Source organism: Solea solea, chromosome 11 (assembly GCF_958295425.1).
Source record: "Solea solea chromosome 11, fSolSol10.1, whole genome shotgun sequence".
Lineage (NCBI taxonomy): Eukaryota > Metazoa > Chordata > Actinopteri > Pleuronectiformes > Soleidae > Solea > Solea solea.
In genome coordinates this window covers 18,146,270-18,172,076 of record NC_081144.1, presented here as the reverse complement: position 1 = coordinate 18,172,076, position 25,807 = coordinate 18,146,270, and the positions used below count along the sequence as shown (strand labels likewise).

At 40.9% G+C, this 25,807-nt stretch overlaps 5 protein-coding genes across 14 annotated transcripts in view; 2 read left to right on the top strand and 3 right to left on the bottom strand.

Annotated features, from left to right (window-relative positions):
• nphp4 (nephronophthisis 4) overlaps positions 1-9,991 on the bottom strand; it is a 139,630-nt gene extending 129,639 nt beyond the window's left edge. For 2 of the 3 annotated variants that reach the window (XM_058642833.1, XM_058642835.1), the window contains exons 1-3: positions 8,417-9,420; positions 8,110-8,298; positions 7,686-7,829 (exon numbers count right to left, since the gene is read on the bottom strand). In XM_058642833.1, the coding sequence (XP_058498816.1) occupies positions 7,686-7,829; positions 8,110-8,286 (321 nt within the window). In that variant the 5' untranslated portion in view covers positions 8,287-8,298; positions 8,417-9,420. Of the gene's footprint in view, positions 1-7,685; positions 7,830-8,109; positions 8,299-8,416; positions 9,421-9,880 lie in introns of those variants that run through there. The other variant, XM_058642834.1, reaches the window with a different exon arrangement.
• dffb (DNA fragmentation factor, beta polypeptide (caspase-activated DNase)) lies at positions 9,410-14,185 on the top strand. 3 transcript variants are annotated; one of them, XM_058642846.1, is made up of 7 exons: positions 9,410-9,569; positions 10,961-11,087; positions 11,169-11,354; positions 12,392-12,471; positions 12,576-12,749; positions 12,853-12,953; positions 13,651-14,185. In XM_058642846.1, the coding sequence occupies exons 1-7, from the start codon at positions 9,447-9,449 to the stop codon at positions 13,901-13,903; spliced, it is 1,044 nt and encodes a 347-aa protein (XP_058498829.1). In that variant the 5' UTR covers positions 9,410-9,446; the 3' UTR covers positions 13,904-14,185. The 3 variants fall into 3 exon arrangements, with proteins under 3 accessions (XP_058498829.1, XP_058498828.1, XP_058498830.1); XM_058642847.1 differs by lacking the exon at positions 9,410-9,569 and adding an exon at positions 9,900-9,980; XM_058642845.1 differs by having other exon boundaries at positions 10,961-11,354.
• Positions 14,186-14,287: 102 nt separating this feature from the next.
• Positions 14,288-17,968, bottom strand: c11h1orf174 (chromosome 11 C1orf174 homolog). 2 transcript variants are annotated; one of them, XM_058642848.1, is made up of 4 exons: positions 17,722-17,968; positions 16,715-16,816; positions 16,141-16,512; positions 14,288-15,765 (listed from the first exon to the last, which is right to left on the bottom strand). In XM_058642848.1, exons 1-4 carry the CDS (start codon positions 17,797-17,799, stop codon positions 15,631-15,633), a joined length of 687 nt encoding a protein of 228 aa, XP_058498831.1. In that variant the 5' UTR covers positions 17,800-17,968; the 3' UTR covers positions 14,288-15,630. The 2 variants fall into 2 exon arrangements, with proteins under 2 accessions (XP_058498831.1, XP_058498832.1); XM_058642849.1 differs by having other exon boundaries at positions 16,715-16,786; positions 17,722-17,957.
• An 846-nt stretch (positions 17,969-18,814) lies between these two features.
• Positions 18,815-20,923, top strand: b3gnt7l (UDP-GlcNAc:betaGal beta-1,3-N-acetylglucosaminyltransferase 7, like). Its single transcript, XM_058642844.1, has one exon. It carries the CDS (start codon positions 19,284-19,286, stop codon positions 20,514-20,516), a length of 1,233 nt encoding a protein of 410 aa, XP_058498827.1. The 5' UTR covers positions 18,815-19,283; the 3' UTR covers positions 20,517-20,923.
• A 700-nt stretch (positions 20,924-21,623) lies between these two features.
• cep104 (centrosomal protein 104) overlaps positions 21,624-25,807 on the bottom strand; it is a 28,813-nt gene continuing 24,629 nt past the window's right edge. For all 5 annotated transcript variants that reach the window (XM_058642838.1, XM_058642837.1, XM_058642836.1 and 2 more), the window contains 3 exons: positions 25,632-25,699; positions 23,820-23,907; positions 21,624-22,970 (listed from right to left, as the gene is read on the bottom strand). In XM_058642838.1, the coding sequence (XP_058498821.1) occupies positions 22,840-22,970; positions 23,820-23,907; positions 25,632-25,699 (287 nt within the window). In that variant the 3' untranslated portion in view covers positions 21,624-22,839. The remainder of the gene's footprint in view (positions 22,971-23,819; positions 23,908-25,631; positions 25,700-25,807) is intronic.

The following is a 25,807-nucleotide window of genomic DNA, read 5'->3' as shown; positions in this document are numbered from 1 at the left end:
ACTTACCAAGAGGGACGAACACAGAGTAACACACAGATTAAGCGTGACACCTTTTACCTAAAGAGTTTGTGAATGGACACTCATTCTTAGACAACACTCATGTGCCATCATATGTGGTAGACTGCAAAAACACAGGGTGTGGTACAAAACAGTACAGCACAACCAATATACTAGACAGCAAAGAGGAAAGTTTCTCCTTAGCTGAGCCAGCCTGTCTGGAGTAAGTGTCTCTTTGAGAGAGCATGAAAAGAACGGAGGAGTGGAGGCTTTAACAGGAGCTTCTTTACTGTACTGACAGCTTAAATTTGACATCCTAGTTTGTGCTTTAAGGAGGAACTGTACAGGATGTGACTGTCATTCATTTCACTGAGCCATATGGGATCCACTTTGAAACCAGTGTAATCTTTAGAGAACAACTACACGAGAAACAAAAGCAGAGGAATTTCTCGACTGATGTTCAAACATTTTCCCCATCGTGCAACACAGCCATCTCCTGCTTTCCAGTGTTGTGAAGTCTTGTAATATAGCTGTGTGTGTGTGTGTGTGTGTGTGCGTGTGTGTGTGTGTGTGTGTGCGCGTGTGTGTGTGTGGAGGTGCTACAGTTTCAGACGTGTGGTTAAAGGCAGGAGATGATACAAAGAAAAAAAAGGCATGTGCGTCCATGTTCCTCCCACTTTGTTTAAAGTACCTCTGCTTACATCACACCAAACAACATTCAGAGATCTTTAGAAAAACAGAGGTTGCACTGACAAAACGTGGCCTTTTCTCCAAAGCCCCAGCTGTCGGCCTGATGATGTTGCACATATGAGAAGAAAACCGCTGGTTCCCTGTGAAGGCAGGGAGTTCAAATGGAGCGATCACAGTGAGAGACAATGCAGAAAGATGCACATTCCTCTCTGCCCCTCCGGTCTCTCCACTCCGCCACCTGCACCAACAGTAGCTCAACATTGCCCTCTACTGCCCAACGCTTTCACTACTAAATGTAGGGACACCATGTAGAAAATATCTAAACAAAATGTCAAACACTCTGACAAAACTGGCAGAATGTGTAAGTGTATGTGTAGTCTGGGTGATTTAAGACAATGAAGACTATGAATCTGTGCAAAAAAAGATGAAAAAAAAAATGTAATTTGCAGTAGTTTGATTAAAATACAGATACACAAAATCCTATGGCTTATTGCCACAGTATCAGACACAAATCAAAGGGAATGAAAACATTTCCCTTTGTGTATTCCAGCAAAGACAACTCAAGTCCCACATTTTCAGTGTGAATTTGTCAGTGCGCCGCTTATACTTGCGCTATTCCATACAAAAAAAAAAACAGCTTTCAGAAGATGTGAAGGCATCCGGAGCATTGACAAACACATCAAACTGTCATAAAGCGTGCCCTACTTTAAAAAAAAAAAAAAAAAGTCAGACTTGACAATTCATAAACAACTCGTATAGAGACGAGCACAAAAACCAAGTGACAATGTCACTGTCAATGAATCTCACATTATCCAGGGAAGAAAAGTGCACAGACAAAGCAAGAAAACAGACCCATTACGAGCGCTTCCTCTCTGTCTTCGATCACACAGCATCTTTGCTTTTCACCACATTATTGGTGAAACTCAATGAGTGAGTGGGGGCCGAGGGGGGGAGGAGGGGTCCTTACAATTTTCACTGCACTCCTGTAACTCAGGAGATGATCCCCCCTCTTTATTTGGATATCAAACAGCTATTTGCCATTCATAAACACCAGCATAAATGTGAGTGCATCAGGCCAAAACCAATAAAAAAAAAGCTGGTGCAGCTCTTACAGCACGACACAGAGAGGGCCAAGCCCACTTTATCATCCTGATAGGATATGATGTGGTTTGTATTATTACCCCGGATAGGTAATGGGATTTGGATGCTTATTGGGATACCAAGTGGTTTTGAATACAGGCTACGACTATTATGTTGGATCAAAGTAAGGCCATGCACTGTAAGAGACTGCTCGATCAAAATAATATCAAGCAGAGGAAAGGGTAGAAAACAGATGGTGACAGAAGTGGAAATCAGAATGTGCCGTAGCTGTGACTCATTGGTGCCTCTGTAAAAAAAAAAAAAAAAAAGACTTATGCAACGCTCCGCATTCAACAGTCAGCTAGAGCTCCGGGTATTCTTTCCACCAGAAAGTGTTTCTCTCGAAAACATCTTGTTCTACAGCTGACACCATACAAGCAGATGAGGCGTCTTGTGACACTGGAAGCGAGTTCAGCAGTGCTCTGACGACATCAACAAGTCGCGGGTGACTGGCCTCCACCGACCACACAGTGATCATCAGATGTTTGATGGAGAGAGAACACAGATGCCCTGCTATTACTGCTCATCTGTTCAGAAATGACGGAATAAACAATGCAGGGAGATGGGTTTTCAAGGGATAAGACTAAAGTAGGGTGCATTTTGTAGTTCATGATCCATTCACAACAAACTCCTCTGGCAAGCATTGTACTGACACTGTGTCTGTTAGCTGGTGGATCAAGGCTTAGGTCATGTAAAAGCAGAAATCCCTCCTGAGGTGTTGAGTCTTGAGTAAAGAGATGCCATTGGAGGTTTGCCTTTCTCTTTGTTTCCATTTGATCCTGGAATCTGGCTTTGATCGTCACAGAGGGGGGTAAGATAACAGAGAGCCTGAATGAAAGATGACTGCCAAACGACATGAAGTAAGGCACGCCGAGCAAATAAAACATTCTGTCCATTTTTTATATCATTGTTCTTTCAAAGAAAAAAAAAAGAATAGCTGTTTCGACGCCACATCAAAATCCAAGGCAAGTGTGACATGATAATGCATACGTTTACTGGTTGAGCAAACTATTTGATTGCAACTTTAGTTTACTTCTTACACTGATTTCCTCTTCCCTGACGACCATGAAAGCCTTAGTTGTTTTACACAGTACAGTATCATTCATCACTGAGAGGCTTTATTGGGCTGGGTATCAGACTTCAGCTTTGTTTGATCCCCAACTGCATTCTCCATAACGGTATTAAAGTCCAGTGTGTAATTTTGGTCAGGCTCATAATTTTGTTCCACCAATTCACTGACTAGTCCTGAACTCAACAAAAACTCATTTAGACAGCTTTTTTTAATTTCGGCTAACTGAATAAGGATTCTACTTTTGCTGGTCTGTCATTTTAAATAGTTAAAAGTTCCTGCCTTACCACAGTATGATAACCGAGGATAAATGTAACAGAATGAAATCAATGAAGATTTAGATGAAAAGTGAAAAAAGAATTGCATGAGAAAATAATATTTACCTTTCGGCCCTGGGTGGAGTAGGGGTGTAAAACATTGTGAAAATATGATTCTTTGAAGTGCTGTATCAATATTGATATATTTTAGTCTTGTGTTTAAGCCTCTAACCACTAACTGGTAGCAGATGTTCAGCCATTAGACTCCCCTCCTGCACTCCTCCCACCAGACTAAGAAAACTGTAGTGGTCATGCATATATCATTGATATATCAACAACCTGAGTTTCACTTAAAATAGTCTATTTTGGCGCTGGAGGCAAATCAAAATACATCATCTTGCTTGTAGTATACCAGCACATCCCACTACATGGTATCATCACCCCTGTATCCACATGTGTGTATAGCCACATTCTTGCTGATACAGAGCATCAATTTAAATTGGCCCAAAAACATAAGACTGCGTATATAGAAATGTTTGGGATGCATAACAAACTCCCATTGTGAAGCGATTTGACTATAGTGAACAGATGTGACCTGTAACCAGGCATCTACTGGATAATACAAGCTGTCAATCACACTTGTGTCCACTCGTATGGGCTGTGCCTCTCCATCTATTTTCCTCTCAATGGGAACATCCATCCATCCATCCATTTTCGAACGCTTTATCCTCCACATGAGGGTCCAAATGGGAACATCATTTATAAAACTGACATTTCACTCTATTGAAGAAGACCTGAAACTAGCAATTGAGACCATTAACGCCTCAGGAAACGTTTACTGACATTATAAATCAAGTGAGAAGTGGGCTTATTTTCCCATAGAGTTATTTTTTTCAACCAGCAGAGTCGCCCCCAGTGGCTATCGGCTAGTTAAGCCCTAATTGCTTGGCTTTACTTTTCAAACTGGAGGATTAGGTCTATTTGTTACGAGTTAAAAAGGCTTTATTCAAACACGGCTACTCACAGGGAAGTATAAGACCAACCTGATTTGACCTTGAAGGTTTTGTTGGTTATTTTCTCATGTGTTGAGCGCTGTCCTTTTACAAGCACCTGTGTCCATCTTGATTCTGATGAAGATAAAGTCAGTCCTTGAGCGCACGACTCCCTTTTTTCCCCATACAAATAATTGCAGTTCTAGTGTTGCTCTGTTGTTTACCAGAGTGAAAACAGTTTATTTATAAAACAGTAGTGCTGTGCCACAGGTTTGCACAGTTAGATCTCATCTCCACTCATCGGGCTCGGAAAGCTTTAGACTGCACAGTGAGGCATCAAGCACTGTTTGAACCTCAGCTTTACTTACTGTACAAGAAACAAGCCGGGACAGACATTCAGGACCAGAGGGTCCCGAGCTAAACACGAGAAATCCTTTCAAGATAAATGGACACCGTGAAGATACGCTGATCGGTGCCATATTTCAATATCAGTGTTGTACATTCTGTCTTCCGTTGCTGCAACATTGTCTTTTGAATTTCCAGAACCAATAGAACATTTCATCATCAAAGCACATCTTTCAAAGACGACACCACATATTTTGACATCAAAAAGCCCGTTTCTTTGTTCCCTTTCTGTAATGATGATTACAGAGGAGGACAGACTAAAAGAACAATGGCTGGGAAAACTAAAGCAAATGGGAAAAAATGAGTTTCGGGAAACAGACCCCACTTTTAAAGGACACTGCAGGGCAATGTCGTCCACAGTAGCCCCCATGACAATGGATGTTAAATTCAAAGTGAAGCAACCAGTAAATCGTCACTACAGATTGTATAGATGAGCTCAACCAAAAAAAAAAAAAAGGTGTTAAAGTTGCAGCGTGTAATCCAATATTTTCTCTGAAACATGAGTGAGGTGAGTAAGCTACCAAAACCAATGTTGAAAGAGAACAGTTGGAATATGAACCAAGAGCTCGGCAGGCTCACCTGAAGTGTGGGGTAAATCTGTGGGGAGGGAATGACACTAGTGGTGTTTAAGTTACAGAAGTTACACACTGGTCCGAAAACATGCAGAGGGTCATTGAGCACTCTAAACTGCTAAGTGTGAGAGTGAATGGTTGTTTGTCTCATTGTTGTTCCTGTGATGGACTGGCGACCTGACCAGGGTGTGACCCCTCCTTTCGCCCTGTGTCAGCTGTGACTGGCACCAGCAGCCCCCTGACCCTCATGTGGAGGATAAAGCAGTAGACAATGAATACATGAAAAGGTTAAGCACTGACACTTAATTATTATGTACAAAGGTGATAAGGTGCCTTGAGAATTGTTTAGTTTATCAGACGTTCAAAATCAATCTGAAAAAAGCTAAAAAATTATCATTTCAGGTGTTGATTTGAAATGACAAGTCAAACTTAACAATCGCTATCCTGTCAATTCAGGTAATTCTGCAACTGTAGGAACTACATATTAAAAACAAGTACAAATAAACTAAAACAAGCTACTCTAAAGCCAAAAAAGGTTAAATACAGTTAAAATGCCAATATCCGGATATCCTCCACTTAGGATATTAGGCGCAAATGAACAATTAATAAGACTTGGGTTCGGATACCTGGCTGCCTGTCTCAGGGAGTGCTGCAGGGTAACTTAATTCCTAGTTGAATGTGATGTTTAAAGAGACTGATGTTAAGTCAAATGGTCTACTTTGAATTCATCAGGCTTCTTGCAGATATTTTTGTATCTGCTGCTAACAAGCTGCGACTGGTTCTTAGCAGGGTTGCTGAACCTGTTGATTGTTATACTTAAACCTGTAATGACCGTGACAACTGGGCTGAACTGTGTTATTGTTCACTTGAGTGGATGAGGAGAGAATTGAGTTACAGCTGTGAACGCATTCAAGGAGGCAGAATTGATCTAAACTCAGCATAGCTCTGTTCAGGTCTTGTGTCGCAAACATTCCCACACTGCACACATGAAGTGGTTTGTTTAACATCAAGACAGAAGGAGGCAACCGCAACTCTGTGCTAATGAATCGAGACAGTAGGAACGTATACGTGGAGTATAACTGAAAACGAAGAAGTGAATTCTACTGTTCAAAAACACGTCTTGCCCCTGCACTGCCGGTGTATACGCACAAACACTCCCTCAGTCAGGTCTGATAGTATTCCTTGACAGAGCCCGTTTACAGATAAAGAAAGCAGCATTACAGTGTTTCCTTTCACAAAGACAAACCAGAGAACCAAACCATCAACAACAAACACCAAATGTTACGCACTGCAGCTTTAAATTGTATGTGAAGTTTGGATGAAATCAATCAAAACTTTTCAATCCTACTGTATCTATTCACCACAGTCTTTGCGCTGTGGGACCGCCAGTGGATCCAGCGAAATGCAAAGCCAAGCACAACTGCTCCAGGACAATGAAGCTAGAAACAGCACTAGACCAGCACATTTAAAAATGGACAAACTAAAGTTCCAACACAACATATGGTTCATATGCTCACACATGTTTTGGCTGCAAGATCGTTCATCTGTTTGTCACTTTTCTAACACCAACCTGTAGCTACTATGCTATAGGATGGTGAAGTTACACAGGAATACTAGCATTGCTCCATCGAACATCAACTTGGGCAGAAGTCTAATTAAGGAAGGGAACCCTGTGGAGGTGCACAAGACCATGAGTCTATTACTTATCATGGACCTTTGCTGCATGTCACTCCCCTCTTCTAGCAAAGCAAAGTCTCTCATTTTGTTCCTTTTTTTTCCACTGCCAGAGCTTCTTCTGTAAGATTTACACAATGACAGCTTTACCGTAACGTATTATATCATTATGGGCACTGATTTGCAACGCTGCAAAGCCTGAGCACAGAGCACAGGACTGCTTTATAGCAGTCTGGTTGTTCTTTCCATTAAGGGCTTCTTCTATTTCAATCCTCCAGAAAATGTAGTGTACTGCCTTACACGTTGATACAGCAGTGTGAAATAACATTTATCATAATAAAGGATATTTACCCATGTTACTTTGCCCCAACGGGGCTTTTCGTCTATGATGACAGATCACTAACTAACACATATGCACACAGTGCAGATGAAGGTGACAAGGTGAGTGTGACATTTCAAATTCTAAATGTCAAAATGATTTAATAGTAGAAATTTCAGGGAAGATAAGAGCAGTTTATAGCCGGTTCTTAGACTACACAACTTCATAATATAAGGTTATTTAATTTGCAGTGTGAGGAAATGGACTGGAACACTTAGGATGAGGGACTTGTAAGATGCGAGTGAACGCAATTACTTGCAATCAGTGCTTATTTGGCTGTGAGTGGTGGAGCTTTTGAGCTGATTTTAATTCAATAACGACGATGTTAAATTAATGTTGTTTACGCTTGAATGGGCACCGAGTATATTAGATTATTACCAATCCACTGCTTATGAAATCAACATCAGGAGTTTGATATGGAGTCTACAAATTTGACCCAGTGAATTTCAGCAGTGTGTGTCATGTAGAACAGCCAACAATGGAATGTCTGCCATAATGAAGCTGCTGTACCTCATTGAGGGATATCTTGTTGTTTTTCATCCTCTGAGGTCGGCTCTTCCATGTTTTCCCAAAGAAGTGCTGACGATTTTGATCAAACAGTGTCACATGCAGCTGGTAGTTCAAGTCCTGTTCCACCTCTGGTATCTCCAGTGACTATGAGGAGAAGATATGAAGAACGTAAGTAATGTCACTGGTTTATACTAGTCCTGAAATATTACATTCAACTAACCTCCCAACACATCTGTGAGGTAGCATCAGTTCATTGTATGCAGAGAGATGTATGCATGTTTGGATGAAGTGTGGTGGATTATTTCATAGCCGAATTGAGGAGAAGAGTGTACAGACTCATATCAACATCTTAAAACCTAATGAAGTCCATTTTAATACCAACGCTATCTACATTTCTACCACGCGTGACTCTGTGAGCGCTCACCTGCGGCAGGTGAGCTGCGGTGAGTCGTCTGAGGCTGAGCTGGAAGCCGTGGGACTGGGCGAGGTGGCTGTCCACGGCCAGGCGGACTGTCTGGCTGGGCGGAGGAAGAACCCGGTTCTTCTCAAACACTTCCCGCCAGTCGTCCGCCATCGTGGACATATCTTCACTTTTCACCATGTTCTTGGGTTACTTGGGGGAGAAAAAGTCAGAAAGAAAACACGGTTGAGAATGCCGAGTTGTGTGTGTGTGTGTGTGAGTCCGTCTTTTTCTTTTCATTCAGTTATGAGTTCTCGTCCTGAGTACTAACCTTTCAGTTTCTGTAGAAGAAAATAAACGGACAAAAACGTAAGAATTGTTTATAACGCCTGGCAAATGTAGAAGATAACGACCACAAACAGCGGAAACTGGTGAAACAATAATATAATGAATGAAGAACACAAGACCACCGTGTGTGGAAATGTAGACTTAGCATCTCAAACTACTTAAACATTTAGCACAAAAGCGACTTTGACAGAGAATGTTATCGTTTTACCACCAGCTTAGATTTTCATGTTTCATACTCGCGGTCGCCATATTGAAATCGGACTCTACTATTCTGTACAAAGGGGTTTTTCCACTACACCCGAACTTTTATTGAGGGTAGTTAAGAGAAGTAAAGCAAAACACATGGCAACAGTAAATCTATGACAAACAAAATATGATCATGCAATGTTTTACTAAGACACGGAGCTCGTAAATATGATGTCACAAAGGTCGCATTTTTCCCTCTGGACCCTTCATTTGGTATTTCCCGCCGTGCTGCATCAGTTGCTATGGTAATGTAACGTTCACGCCCACGCGTTGACATGCCGGTCTCAAGCATGGATGAATAATAAGAACTGTAAGTTATGATAACTGTCTAATACGTTATTATAATATGATATCATTTCATACAATATAATATATTTTATTTCATCATGAATTATTTTAACGTGTTAGAGTATCTAAAATGAAACAATGACACAGTCTGCCTATGAGCAGCATAGGTAATTTCCACGGAAGGTATTACTAGGTTTTGGTGGTGATACGGATTTGGCTTCAGGATCCGTATTATGCTATATACATATTTATTGTATTAATTATAATTCGTCGGGGCCATAAATCTAGGGGTCTAATCTGGCAAAAAATTGCAATGACGATGTGAAAGCGGCTGGAGGCAGTAGTGCACTAAATCATCTCTAAACTGTCTGAATATGAGGAGAAGAAGACTGACGGCGACCACCAGGGGGCAGCAACACACCGCCGCCTGTCGTCAGCTTTCATGAGGAAAAGGAAGTGACAACGGCAGGTACAAAACAATGTTTGGGTTCTTCAAGAAAATTAAACCAGTGAAAATCAGGACTTGTAATGAAAGCCGAAAATATGGGATAGCAGCGAAAGATCTCAAGGAGTTGCTCAAAAAAGGTTGCAAGACTTTACAAGTGAGTCCGTGTGTTTCTTTTTTGTTTTTTAACCAGTGTATCGTTCGTCCCTGTTTATGCTCAGCAGGGAAAAGAAACGTCTTCACTGTAGATAAACAAAGGGAAATGCAAACGATATTAGCCACGTAACTGTAGATACTGGATATAAATGCTGCTCTGACGGATTAGATTATCTCCTGCTGTCGGTCAATATCTGTCGTTTTCACACCGGAGACACGCTAACATTTCCCTGACATGTCCGAGTCCCCGCACACGATAAGACCAGTTTATCTACACTCAGCAATGTGTAGTGAGTGAGTGAGTGTACTCACTGTGTGTAACTCCTTTGCCTCTTTAGGAGCTTCTCTGGTATAAACACTGACCATGAGAGGATCAAAGCCCAGTCTTGTGCACTTTGATCAGTCTATTAAGGTTAGAGATCAAGTGTGAATTGCTATGGTATGCATACAGTATATATTTAAGAAAATAGCAAAATGTTAATAAGTAATAAATATTGAAAAAAAAAACTAATTTAAGTAAACAAACACTGCAGTTCCAGCCAACAGTATAATACATCAGGCATAGTCAATTACAGTCAGCCATTTTTAATGTATCCCAGGCAGGGCTGCAAAATTGCTAACTATTTTGATAATTGATTCATTGGTTTGAGTGTTGTTTTTTGAAAAATTAAAATTTCTGATTTTTCAGCTTCTTTAATGTGAATATGTTCTGGTTTATTTGTTGTATATAACAAAGAAATCATTCAAAGTGAATCTTTTTGGTTTGTGGGCGGGAAAAAACAAGACGTTCAAAAACATCATAATTTCCAGGTTTGATGAACGATGATCAACATTTTTCAACATTTTATTTTATGGACCAAGCAAGTGCTTGATTAATTGACAAAATAATCGACAGATTAATTCCTAATCCCAGGCAATTCATACAGTTCACTTTACAGAAATGGTTAGGCATTTGACTCATCTAATAATAATAATTAGTTTAATTTTTAACAGCAAATTAAATGTTTTGTAATGTCAACACTGAAAAACATGTCACCTTTTAGGACAGACTATAAAGCATATGTCTATTTACATACCAATATTATCTTTTCTGAGAATATAGATGTCTAAATTTTTCCCCACTTTTGGACTTGTGTTACACATTTTTGTCCACATTGGTATAAAGGTATTCGAGGTCACAGTCATGATGGTCACAGTGCAAGACACTGATGACAGATTGGCATAAACTGACAATAGTCTGTTTCTATTTTTCAAGACTATTTGTTGCTTTTATTTAAAAAAATAAATAATAACAATGTAACCTATTTATTTAACCTATTTATTGTATTGTGAGTCCTGAGTATTATTCTTATTAATAAACTTAACTGTGTTATCATATTCTTCATGTTCCAGTTGCCAGAGGCAGGCGCACATGTATGTTTGTATTCTGATGGGACAAAAGTGACGGAGGAATTCTTCCGGACTCTGCCAGACCACACTGAACTGGTTCTTCTCTCCAGCGAGCAGACGTGGAGCGGGAGTAAGAGAAATAACACTCCCAACACCTTTTTAACAAAACAAACTGTGTACGTGTTTTCACATCACCTGCTTCCCATTTCAGTCATGTGTGACATTGGTCATTTACTGAGCTTAGACCAGCACACTGATGGCCTCATCGAAGCAGCGAAGGAGCTCCTGTCTGGTACACAGTCTCCAAAGAGACGGAAAATCCTGACCGACCTGCTGCTGAATCTGAAGGACAGGTCTGAGGTGGAGAGCAGAGAGGAGGATGAGGAGTGGTTTAAAGGTACAAGGTCTCCGCTGCATGCTTCATGATGTGGTGCGGCAACATATTGCTGCCACAAATAATATTGACATTGTTTATTTTTACTAAAACAAGAAAACATTGCAGTCTAATGTAATGTTGTAGCAATTTAATTTAAATGTTACAATGTTTTTTTAAATTTTCGCTGGTCCTCTTGGATTTGTGGCATCATGTGCTCATTTTTAACTCCTAATCCACATAGCAGATCAGCCATGAAAACAAGCATTTACGCTCCCAGAAGGATAAACCATTGTAGACACTGTGGCTTTCCTCTAGTGTCAACACTTTATATTTATGGCCTTATTGCAAACAGGCTCCATGAAATGAAAATAAATAATAAAATCTCAGTCACTAGTTTGTTGCAACAGATGCTTTTCACGCTGTGAGGTGTAATGGACGCTGCACTCTTTAGGGACCATTAGCACAGCTTTGGGGATTCGAGCCTGAAACATTTGGTTCTGAAGTCTGAAAAGTGGGGAAGCTGTTACCGGCTATAATCAGCCTTCTATCTCGCATGCATGTCAGGCTGAAAGAGGCATCCTGCTGCAAGCGTGCTTATGAATAGCAAAGCAAAAAGAGATAATGGAAACAAGGAAGTGCAGTGATCTGATTTGGCTGTGTTATGTAAAACTATAAAATCTGCTTTTGTATTAGAAATATTGGCCTCCAATTTTCTGTTCAGTGAAATTACCAGAGTTTCTCTTCTGTAAGTCATGTCTTTTTTATAATCCATGCTATGTCATGCGTCGACTCACACAGTGCAGAATTATTACAGCAGATGAAAGGAAACACAGGGTGGCTGCTGGCTACACGACAAATGGGGGAGTTCAAACACAAGAGACAAATGCTGTAGGACTTGAATATGAATAAATAGTCTGTATTGTTATAGCACTTTTCATTGCTTTTTTAACTGACAACTCATTTATAATGTGGTTCGAGCACTGCAAGTAAAAGTAGGAAAGCAAACAAACACTATCTGCAGGGGAGAACGATAATAAAGAAGCTTGGTTTCATTCCAGGCATCGACACTCGCTTCAAGACAAAGTCTGCCTACATGAAGTTCAACTGTGAAAGCAGGATACGGGGCTACATGAAGGAGGTCAGTCAAACTCAGAGACCAACAGAAACGCGGCTCCTCGGGTCTAATACTGAAACAGTAGTCAGGTTTCATCTCCGACAGCCTTTTTTTTTGTGTGTTCTCAGGTGGACGATGCCACCAAAACCATTCAGAAAGCTAAAGACAGGGCAGAGTTCTTGGAAATGTCAAAGTGTCTGGCAGACATGCTGAAAGCAGCCAAGTACAACGGCTGTTACTTTGACAGGACTGAAAAGGAGCGGAATCGCCTCTGCACCCAGGAGGGATGGTTCACCTGCCAGGTAGCACACGAACATAAACACATATACTAACCAGAACTGCATGAATGTACGATAGATTACAGCGTCAACAGTAACTGATGCCTCATCCCTTTTGCCTCTTTAGGGACCATTTGACCAGGACATGTGTCAGTCTCTCCACTCCATCAACCCGTACGGCAGCAGAGAGAGCAGGATTGTCTTCAGCACGTGGAATCTGGACCACAGGTTGGACACTTGGACAGTATTTTCCACTCTATAGTTCCAGCCACGTTCCTTTTCCATTACTCCATCGTACCCCCTCAGCGTGGACACCACAGCGCGGATGCACAAAACTGTATTGATTTTTTTTTATATACACAACAAACACACAAACTAGTGACAAGCTAACTAATTGTTTTCAGTGTAACGGAATCATTTGAATCAGTTCATTTAAAAAGTTCAGTACTTCCTGCATGACCAGAGCACAGACTTTGTCTGACATACAGAAATTTCCTTTGCTAAATGTTGGAGATTACCGCATGTTTTCAGGATTTTTAAGTCTTTTTAACTGGTCTCCAGTCCGGCATTGTTGGCTTTGTGTCGTACTTCGCGCTCATGACTCTTCCAGTGACGACAATCAATCCGTGGCAGACAGATTACCAGATTTTTTAAATCTGGTAATCTGTCCTAGATCAGACATGTGGCCGTTCAACATGAATTAGAATGGACATATGAGAATATTTGTTTGTATGCATGCACCGAGTGTTATTTTCCTCTGAGAACATCATTTAAATTTTGCATTATGTTCTATTGAATTTACACTACGTATTATAATGTGAACTTAATCACTATGAAACCAGCAATTAATCGATAATTAATGTGTCCATGCCATGTAGGAGCCAGTGTAGGAACAAATTACATTTCTTCCTGGTCTTGTGTCCAGGATCGAGAAGAAAAGGACAATCATTCCGGCTCTGCTGGAAGCTCTGCAAAATCACAAGATCGCTGATGTCAACTTGACCTACTTCTACGGCCTGCTGTTCACCACTGAGAACCTGAAGCTGGTTCACATCGTGTGCCACAAAAAAGGAGCTCACAACCTGCTGTGTGATACCAAGAAGACTTTCAGACCGGCCACAAACACAGGCAAGACAAATCATAGAGTCAAGGAAAAAAAGAGGCGCTTAATGACTTAAAAAGTGTTCGTGATTAATTGAGGTATGTAGGTATGGTATGTGTCGAAAGATAAATTCTCAGGCCTATTTTGTAAGACTACTTTATTTTCTACCTCACTATAATGAATTCTGAACCAGAAATCTGCAGACAGGAGGAATTAGACTGACTTGAAATCATGAAAAACATTTATTTGTTCTTTATGTTGGCACAGTGATGTAAAATGGCACAAACTGATTACAATGACTGCTTACCTTGCAAGGCATTTTGCTCAGTCAAAAAGTTGCATAGAATAATATGAAAATCACTTTTGCATAAATATGACAGTAAAAATATAGATTAAGGATAATCGGCTATATACAAAATCTATATCAGACATCTCTATTGCAGTTACTGTAAACCTCTGATTTGTTTTTTATATATAATGCCTTTTTGTATGTAACTTTGTCATTGTTGCAAATATTAGCCAAATGGGAACAGGTCAGGTCAGATAATTAGCTGCACTGATATGTATATTATATAAACTAATGTATTTGTGCTAAGAAGCTGCCAAAAAAGAAACTGCGCACACAAAGATTACAGACTTGAATAATGAGCCTTAAACAGAACTACAGACTTAACATTGACCTTGAAGAATGAATGCATTAATAAATTATGACTTTTTAAACCTTTTAATTTGGCGTGTTCTCTCTTTCCTCATTCCATGAACAGACTGAAACCCTTCCTTATGCTGCTTTAATCCACATGTGACTATTGAGTTTGACATTCTTTTTGCTTTTACGATGTAGATTTGTGAGAAATAATGATGAATTCTTTCAAAGTTTGTTGATACATAAGTCCCAGCACTGTATTAGACATTTCTCAAGCTGAAACTTTAAATTAAATAATGAAGCAGAATGGTACATGGAATATAGATGGTTCCATTACCTAAAATACAATGCTGGTATCAGTCCAACCTTCCTAAACTTAAGTTCCAGAAACAGTTCTCGACAGTGACGACTGTAGCCGTAACTGAACTGCAGCCTAATCACTATGCTCGCACTTTGAGGATCTTGCAACAACCATGAGATTCAAAAAAAAAAATTAATTCTACACATTGCCCCTCTAAGCAATTTAACTCTTAATGCATTTACCGCCTATCGATAAGCAGCCACATTCAGAAACATAATGCTCCATCTGTGTGGAAGACGTGCAGATGTGACAGTGTCTTGTTACAACATGTTGTAGCATTTACGTCATTTTAAATGTTTTCAGATCGTATTAGATTTGACTTTTTTTTCTTTCTCCGATATACAGTCCTGTATGAGTATGGAATCGGCCCAATCCTAACATGGACTGATCTAAAGTGCCGTCAACACACCCTCTAGGTACAAGCCTGTCGTGACTAGAACTGGGGTGGTCTGAGCCCAAATTTAGCAATAAATAATTAAAGTATAACTGCATTGGGTCATTTTCTACAAATAATTGAACTATTAACTATTAAGTGCTCAACCCAGTGTTTATGTACAGAGAGAAAATTTGGCATTTGTTGTGCGGACATTTCAAACAATGGACAACCTAGTTCAACTCACAAACCACAAATCATTTCAGCTACGGGGCTTCGGAATCCTCCCACATTATATGACAAGGACTGGTTAGATTGAGAGTCTGGATGGTTTCATTTGGCCGTTTTTTTTTTTTAAGTGCTGAGGGGTTTATGTCCACCCACTGACATTACTTTTGAGTCCACCGCAGTCATCAGTTCAGTTCACTAAATGTCTCTCGTGAAGTTCTGTGGTGTAGTGCTGAAGCCCACCTCGTCTTCATCGCTGTCCTCTGGTGCATAAAAATGTCGCCTCCTGTTCTCCTTCTGGACAGAAGAGGCCGACGATCCCTGAGGAAAGTCCTGGAATACACAGAAAAGTTTAACCTTAGGACACAAGTCATACGTGTGGAGCTGTCGGACGTCATGCAGTGGGGATAACCTACATTTAGTCCTTGAGAATTAACAATTAGCAAAGTCAACTATTACAATTCGGCCTAAATATAACGCTGGTAGAACATAAGCAATACCTGGGTTTAAAGCTGAGGTAACAAAATTACATCAAAACAGTCAAATATGTTCTTGACAAAAAGTGTGATTGTATGAGGTAGACACTTCAAACATACTTGAATATATGCCATCTTAAGTCCACAATATCTTTAAAATATGTTTGTCTTAACTTACTTTCATTTCAGTCACAGGATGTTCCAGTCTATGACTTAGCCTTAAACATCTCACCTGTACAATATCCAAATTTCCAAAGAACTGCTCGACAGGAAGAATCTGATTGCTGTCATCATCTGGGAAAAGGTGCTTGCTGGTTTCTTCATAATCCATCTCCTCACACTCCGGTTTGTCCTGGATGTCAGTCGTGCTGCAGCCATCCACGTCCAGCCTCGTCCTCAACTTGTTCTCTTTGCCCTCTTGTCCTTCGGGCTCCGGCGATGCAGAGCATCTCCTCCGGTCCGTGTACTGGTAGCATTCACAGCTGATGCCAGAGTTTCTCCTCAGCGGAATGGCTGCTTCGCTGTAACCACCGGCTAATGAAGTGCTCTCTGTTGCTGAGTGCGTCTTTGATTTTTTCATATATCTCCTCTTGGTAGCAGAAACCTGGGACATAATGTTAATTACAAAGGTGAGGATGATGCATTACATAACAAATACTGATATATACACTCATTGATTTATTTGCATTAACTTAACTGTACATGCAGGTGTGAAAATTAAAGTTGCAGACAGCAGCACATAAATTGCTCTCTTTTCTCTACTTGCTCTTTATAAAGGCTGTTTACTCCTTACACACAACACAAACCTTTCTGGAGTTTTTGACTGTGGAGCTGGTCTTCCTCTTTCTTGAAGTTGAGCTGTCCAGTTGACTTGACATCTGCAAAGCAACAATGTGGTTTTTCAATCCCTAATGGTAGAGATGGGAAAAGATTCAACACACACATGTGCACATATACACATATAGATCCACACATATACATATAGATCTGGCTTTCACTCGAGCGATACTGAACCAAGGGTGACCTGTTACTGTTGGACTAGTAAGTGTGAATAGTTTGAGCTTGTTGTTTGTCAGGCTATTTTATTAACGTCATCCCGTTGATAAATCAAGAGATTCAATCTAGTGAATAATGTACTTACCATAAACAATAGGTTATATAACCTGGGTTAAAAAGCAGCAATCGTTCTTTTGTCGTTTTATGAAAAAAAAGCATAATATTTGTGTGAAATACCATAACATAGGCTTCTGTAACCGGTCTAAAGACATGGTTGTTTGAATATTAGGAGTTTCACCTCCTTGTCTTTCATAAAGCCATGTTCTGACACCTGAACAGTCACATGGTACACGTATAAATGTGTTGATGATGACCAGATTACTTCTGATAAAGAGCTGAAACATATGCATGAACACAGTCTGAAGTCTATCAGACGCGCCTCCCCGCTACGCCACTGTATCCTCCGCTCGACAAACTCCTCCCAAAAAAGTTCTCAAGACCGTCTTCAAATTCTAAAAAGTTCGTCCAGGAAACGTTACAGTAAATCATTTTATAACCTCTCATATTGAAGTCAATAAATAGAGTATTTGTAAACTTACTGGTTCCACAACAGCGCGTGTCCCGTAGCCGAGCGTTTAGACAAGTTAAATAAATCGAGATAAAAATGTAGAGATTAGCGCCCCCTGATTGTGCATACAATTAAATGTTCATGTTCAACTACGACCTGAAAACAGTTCTTAATTATCGATAAAGGCGCACACACCAAGTAAACACAAGCTAACAATGCTAACAACGACCATCTTAGCTCAACGCTTACCTCGTGTGTAATGTGCCGGGAGTATTTCTTCACTTTTTTTGGCGACTCCTGTGATAAAGTTTCGACTCTGTGGTTCATAGTGAGTTGAAATAGCACACTCAAGCCCGGTTATCTCCGCTCAAACACGGTTGTGTCCATGATGTGTGGCGTCGTTAGCTCTGTTGAAGCCGCTTTGTTGTATTTCCTGTTGCTCGGGTTCACCCAGAGGTCAGGGAGCATTTACGGTCGCCCTGCCCTCAAACTTCAACACACAGGATTAATAATCCGTCACATATACTGTCACACACCGTGAATAAACAGTCATATAATGTCAATGTGCTGCTGTCATTGTATTATTACTCAGAACACACAGGAACATGTAATCAAGGGAATAAAATTAAAATGCACCTCTAAATTTAAAAAGCACATTGTTTAATGCTCTTTATTTTTGTTTTGCAAATTTAGTTAGTTAATAAATACATACATTTTCTCAAAAAAAAATATTTTTCCTGTGTTCATTTGTTTCCTGTTATTCCTTTCCTCGTTTGTTGTTGAGACGAGGAATAAGATGCCTTTTTATCCCGTGCAGAAACAACAAACTGCAAAATTATTCATCAGCTGCAAGTAAGGACATTTATTTTGAAGGTTAATTTTGCTTGTTCCGCTTTACGTCCTCTGCTGACGTAGTCGAGTTTCAATCGAGTTTTTTTATGGGGTGAGCGGGAGAGTGTAGTTGCGCAGATTGTCCACAAGATGACGCCATATGTCCTTTCATTGCTGTGTCACAAGTTTATGTAAATCACATGCAAATCACATCGAGGAAGTTAAAAAAGCAAACGAACAAGTTTTTTTTTATTTCCTCGATGCGATTTGCGTGTGATTTACATACTGTCGTTTTGTTTCGCTTATCCAAATACAACAGTGCGGTACAGGTTTCAGTGTTTGTTTGTTACTTATAAGCTTTAGTCCAGGTTCTATTTAAATTGTTATGTGTTAATTAATTAGACATACGTTGGTAGAATATTCAGTGTTGGTATTTTACACATACACAACATTTAAACATAATAACGATAAAATGAAAAAAATCTAAATAGCTGAGTTTGGCTCAACAAAGTGAGCCAAACTTTAATCTCAGAATTCGGACTTTTTTATGACAACCTGAGGATTGTGTCCTTTTTATGTCCTTTCTAATATGTTGCAATTTTTTCAGAAGAAGACTTGGACTGTAATGTGGTGTGAAGCTGTTGCTCTCACATGAGTGCGTGTCGTTAGGGGAGGAGATATTTTGGAGGAGGATGGTGTTGTGGGTTTTGTCCTGCAGCATATTTCCACTCACACTCACACTGTAAAGACATAGCCCGGAGAGATGAGCGGCTATTAATGACTCAGCGTGCCGTGATATGGAAAAGAGGCCCCGGGGCCACTCGAGTGTCAGCGCGCAGGACGCAGGATAGAAGGAGCAGATACACTGTGGTGGAGGTTAACGCTGCTCCGCTCACACTCTGTGCTGTGGAACAGCATGAAGACAGAGGGTCCAGCATCTGAGGACACAGAGGACGCCGCGCTGACAGCTCACTGCTGACATGGATCACTGTTTTCGGAGAAAGCGGCTCGGTCTGCTGAAGCCGCTGCTCAGTGTGTCTCTGGTCTTTGCGTCTTTTCTCATGATCCACAAACTGAAGTTGGTGGAGAAAGACGGGGTCGGAGGGAAACAGACGAGGAGTGCTGACTGGTGTGGCCCCGAGTGCTTTTTATTCAAACAGGGAGCGGGGAAAAGTGCTCCGGTCAGCTCAGTCTCTCCGGTGCGTAACGATTTGGATGCGCACCGGGCTTCCAATGGGACACCGGCTTCCTGGGACGCGCAGGTTCTCAACTGCAGCGAGGACGCGTCGATCAGGACGAAGGACTGGTTCCGGCGCCTGGACGCGAGGTTTCACCAGTTTGTATTGCACAGACACTGCAGATACTTTCCAATGCTCATCAACCACCCGGAGAAATGCGCAGGCGGAGACGCGCACCTCCTCATTGTGGTCAAGTCCGTCATCGAGCAGCACGACCGGCGGGACGCTGTGCGTAAAACCTGGGGAAAGGAGCAAACCATAGACGGGAAGAGAATCAAAACTTTGTTTCTTTTGGGAAGAGCCACCGCTGGCAAGGACACAAAGAACCTCCAGAAACTGATCGAGTTCGAGGACCAGATCTACGGGGACATTCTGCAGTGGGACTTCATGGACACCTTCTTCAACCTGACGCTGAAAGAGGTCAACTTTCTCAAGTGGTTCCACATCTACTGCTCCAACGTCCAGTTCGTATTCAAGGGAGACGACGACATATTTGTGAACACGAACAACCTGCTGGAGCTCATCAGCTTCGAAGTGGAGGGGGGCAAGGTGGACAACTTGTTTGTGGGGGACACCATCAACAAGGCGACCCCGATCCGAAACCGACAGAGCAAATATTACATTCCCAAAGAGCTTCACGACAAGCCGTACCCGCCGTACGTCGGCGGTGGGGGGTTCCTGATGTCCTCACAGATGACCAGGAAGCTGTTCGTGGCCTCACAGGAGCGGGAGTTATACCCCATCGATGACGTGTTTATGGGAATGTGTCTGCAGAGTCTTCACCTGCGTCCACAGACGCACCCGGGCTTCAGGACCTTTGGTATCACCAGGCGCAAGGTGAGCCCCATGAACAGCGAGCCCTGCTTTTATAAAAACCTCATCGTGGTGCACAAACTGAGCCCAGAGGAACTTCTCAGGATGTGGAGCGTCGTCCACGACAAGGACCTGGTTTGTGCGCATAGGACAGTGATGTGACTTTCCAAAGTCAAACACCGTGAGCCAAAGCTCAGCTGACTCTCGTGTATTTTTTTATTTTAAAAAAGTGATTCAGGTGGGATTTTCTCTCCACTGTTGTTGTTCATTGTTTCTGTGATTTTACATTTTTGTAAAATGTTCTTCGGTTTCTGATTCTTGGTGCCATTTCAGTTCTCATAACTCCAGTGTCTTGACATGACACACTCATTTTTTTTTTAGAAAAGGAAAAAAGTAAAGACTTGACTCTTTGGAAGTTACTGATTTGAATTGTCATTGTATGACTTCAGGATTCCGAAGTGACTGTCAAGGTGAACCACAAACCCATTTAGTCACGATGGAGTGATCTATTTTGCAGGGTAAATTGTAAAAAATAAATAAATAAATAAACAAACGTACATTTAAGTTAATATATTGTTTTATTTTGCCTTTTATTTTTATGTATTTATTAAAGACAGGCCATCAATAAAAAAACGAAAAACAAAAGAAGTGCAAGAGTCTGTAAAAGTGTAAATTTATGTTGGATATTTTAGGTAAAACTGGATTTTTTGGGGGATGGGGGTCAAATATAGAAATACATAATGAACGTTGTGTGAGGTTATACTCTTTAAACGAACTAAACTCGGCTCTGCAGACACAGATATTATGTCTTTAAATACTTTGTTTCATCTTATTTCTGAAACATGGGTTTGACAACAGGTAACTAAACACTCTGGCATCAGCTTAATGATGCTTAATTTTGCAGAATAAAGCAGAAAGCAGAAAACACTATTAGCAATAAACATATGCCCTGTTGTTACAGAGCTCAGCCGATAAGCACATTAAAGCCAATGGGGGTGATCTGGGAAATCAAATATTCTCTTAAATAGTTTTAATTTGTGTGTATTGAAAAGTCAGAGACTTTTCAATACACACAGATGTTTCTGTTGGTTCAGAGATTCACATAAGTTGGCTGTCAACGAACCAAAAGTATAATGATATACAATCATTATAATACTGTTGTAATATATATATACAACTGTCTTAGTTTTCAGAGATTAGATTGTGGTTAAATACACAGAAGTGCTTCAATAATCATCCGGTCATAACAAGAGGGGGGAAAAAAGGACATTCATTCACATTCTAGTTTTTATTTACATATATTTACATATTTACACTGAACCACATTTACTTTGTGTCCCTCACTGCACCATAACATTTACAGACATTCAGAGGAAGAATAAATGAAGTCTAATCTGTGCTTTAATTAAGCAGCAAAACATCATCCCTTTGGCAAATTGCTGCTTTATTCTTGAATAAACTGAAGAGAGAGAAAAAAGAAAAGACAACGTGTGGCGGACAGGAGGTCAATGACAGCCTTGGGTCTGACGAAACAGTGTCTGCTAGAATTTCCCAGAGGGAAGAAAGTCTTCTGCTTGTAACCAGAGCTCAGCCTCATTCGTCCTCTTCTCTCGTTTCCACTTCAACAAGGAGAGGAGTGTTTGCACTTATCAGCCTTGAGTGATTATTGTCTTCACCATCAAGACTCTGTGATTGATTAGCAAATTACTCAAGCATTGGTTGATTCGACGCTGGTTGTCTATGGGAAGCTCTTACACCTACAACCTTGACAAAGATGCAACGCGGTGACGATGAGTGTGACGTCCTGGACTGCACGGCAAAAGTTGTCGATACGTCACGAGTGCTTGGGCCCAGCACCGATACTACTCTTGCTGTCATGAGTCATATCGGCAGTTCTTGGTGAGTTTGCCGATATCTGTGCTAATACATTCTAAAGCCAATATCTGTGGATATCTAATCTCAGCTTGAGTTCTGAGACAGAAAGCTGACGGTGTAGAGCTGGTAAAGATGTATGTACACATATACTGTATACAGTATATATTTGGCAGACGGACAGCGAAAAGCAAAAACATGAAGATCACACCGTGCCACAGGAAACACACTCAGATATCCTGCTGGGAGTTAAATGTCAAGTCAGTTTGTTTAGCAGACACTGACAAGTTGGGGTTTAAACAAAAAGACAGTCTTCTCTGTGTGGATCCTCCATCATCAGCCGCTATGGTACGTTTAATTTAATTTGAAAAAAAGGACAGTGTAAACACGCATATAAATACGTCACTATGACACTGATAAGAATAAGGTGTTGCTCTTTCTGGGATGTGGAACATAATATAGCATATTGATGGCTTTGAACAAAAACGTTTTAAATCCTATTGCATATGTCAGTGAATATGTTATAATGTTATGCTATTTGTTTGCTAAAAGTGCCTATATGCAGGAACACGGGGATGGGGGAGAAGTGACTTTGGTGGAGTTACTTCAGGGATCACCTCTTCCCTGGCATATGTCCTCTGTTCACAGGTGCCAGCGCTGGGATTCGACTGCCTCTGCCTCTGCCTCTGCCTCTCAGTCCAACTGGCCAGCCCTGCTGCAGCTTAGCTGCACCAACAGCCCTGCCTGGACACACACACACACACACACACACTGCACTGCAGTCTACATTTGCCTGTGATGCGACTATAAACATTTTCATATCAGTCGTATCAGTAGATTGTTTACAGTAGGTTGACAACATGTCTGGCAAAACAAAACAAAAAAACACTGATGAAACACTAAACAGGTCAAGATGCCATACGATACTCTCCCCGATACAATGCATTGCTCTATTTGGTTGTATTTTTATAGCAGAGGATATTCTTTGTTGTGTTCTCGTACAACAAACAACGTAGCAGAGCTGTGTCGTTTTCACTGGGCTCAAGAGACGATTAAATTGCGACGTGGCGAGTTTTAAATGTGTGAATGTGAAGAGTCCGAACTTCGAGCTGGAAAATCGTTCTGGTGATGTCACTGCATCGACGCAGAAAGACAACTACAACGCTCATTTTCAACAACCATACATGACAAATGAATGTTTATGTAATAAAACATACATTCAGTGTCAGTGTAAAGAAGAATAAACATTGTACTGGAAGAATTCATCGTGCCATGCTGAAACACATGGGATTCTAAAGACAGACTCTACCAGGAACAACGAAAAAAAAAAAAGTAAAACACCAAGACACTGTTGACTGTAACGTGTTTCAGTTTGGATGTCCTAATAACAACCACTATCATCACTGTCAAGCCTGCACCTTTCATCAGTTTTATCACTATTATCACATGCCTCCTTCTGTGCTCTGAGGCAGGAAACCATAGTGGAAAATCAGCAACGTAAAATAACACCAACAAGCACGGGCACTTTCTACAGTGCTCACACATCTAGCATTGGGGAGGTAGGTGTCAGCAGAGAGGGTATGAATGCTTTACCTTGTGCAGGCTGAGTTCTCTGGGACACCACAGTTCTGCGTGAGTTTTGTTTACAGCCGTCCCTGCCCATGAGGTGAGCCTTCCAGGCCTGGAACAGGGACAAAGTAGCTCAGTGAGTTCATTCCTCTCGCCGGTTCCCTCTCCACTGAGACAGCCACGGGTGACTGTAGGCCCAGTCAATGCCCACGCGGCTGCCCTCCCTCCCACTAACACTGCACTCTTTCATTGGGTCCACGCTCAGAGCACTGGCAGCAAGAGTGTGACTTTCTGCTCGTTTCTTCTCCACTGGATTTTTAAGGATGTGTGCGGTGACAGGACTGCATGTTGTGAATTTGAGTCCGAAAAAGAACACAGAGGGACGACATCCAACACAATGCACAGCATATAAGTCGACTGGTGAAAATCTGTGACAGGTTCAGCCTGAACGATCAATAATTGGATGTGAAAGATCTGCCGTAACTGTAAAACCAGTTTAAAGCTATCCAGCATGTAAAAACGAGTGACAACTAATTTTTTAAGTGATTATACACATATACAAACCTGCTTACAGCTAGTATATTCAATCTCTGCCATTAAAACCCCCCTAAATATTACACAATGGACCTTAAAGTTGTGCCTATGTACTTCTCATATGTGATTAGTGATAAGGAAATCAGTAAAAACTATTGTAAAACAATGTTGTAAATGATCTGTCGGTCTGTCTATGTTTTAACATTAAAATGGGAATGGCCGATGTTTTTGTTGCTACTTGTGACTCAACGCTTTCTAATACGGCAGACATCTGACCACAGCTTAGTCACAGGTGATGTCACAGCTGTCCGTGTATCAAATGGCCGAAGGAAAGCACCTGCTGTGACATCACTGCTTGGCCAATCGATGTTTTAGTAAATACCACTTCTATATTTTAGTACTTTAGCACGCACACACACACACACACACTACAGGTGCCAGTCAGTAGAGAAAGAAATTCCATGTTAATTTTTTAATTCTCTGTCAGACAAAAAGACTCAAAGAGGATTAGTAATGAATGAACAGACTGGGGAGAGCTGAAATGTGAGCACTGGTAAAGTATGCAACATAAGAACTCAGCCTTTCTTCCCATTACATTGTTACATTGTACATAAACATGTAACATTAGAATATGATTAAATTCACTGAAACTTCTTATTCTGATGTGTTGTGTTTTTTGTGTTGATTAATAACACGACTGATTAGAGCAGATGGACTGGATTAAAATCTGCCACTACAGCTGGAAGTAAAGGAAAAACCAAGAATGACTTATTTTAGTCCAGTGCTTATCATTTGTATTAAAAGAAGTGTTTTACACTGAATGTCCATTTTCTACACACATGATTAAGGGATAACATGGCTATGTTTGACTTATTTATAGCTAAACGGATAGTTGTTGTTGTTGCTCCTTCTTACACTAATAGGAATGTGAAGAATGCAATGGCATTGGCCATCTTGAGACGAATGAAACAGCTCATTAAGAACAAAGGCTTCTTCTCCTTTCCTTCTTTGAAGTCTGTAAGCGAGAGCAACAATGGCGGTGTTTTACCTCAACACCTGTTTGCTCCTCAAGTCTAACATTAGGGGCTTTTCAGCTCCTGTGTTGATATAAAAGAGCGAAAACAGAAAACGGAGAGTCGTGAAGCTTCGCTTTGTCTTCGGGGTTAAGATAAGCGAGGCAATTAACATGATATTACCCCAGATTTGTTCTCTCTGTTTGCATACAACCACAGCTTTATGTGGAAACACAGGCATGAGGGTGAGAAAACTGGAAAGTCTGGACATTCTATATTGTCATCTTACCTCTTCTCCAGGAGCGAAGTTATTGTGACACAAAGGACAGTGGTTGGAGCCATTACTGGAGTTGGAAGCTGAAACAGAAACAGGACACCTTTAAGCTGCTTAATATATACCATGCAGGGGAAAAAACAAACAAAACACTCTACACAAGTGAAGGAGAATATCATTTAATATACCCT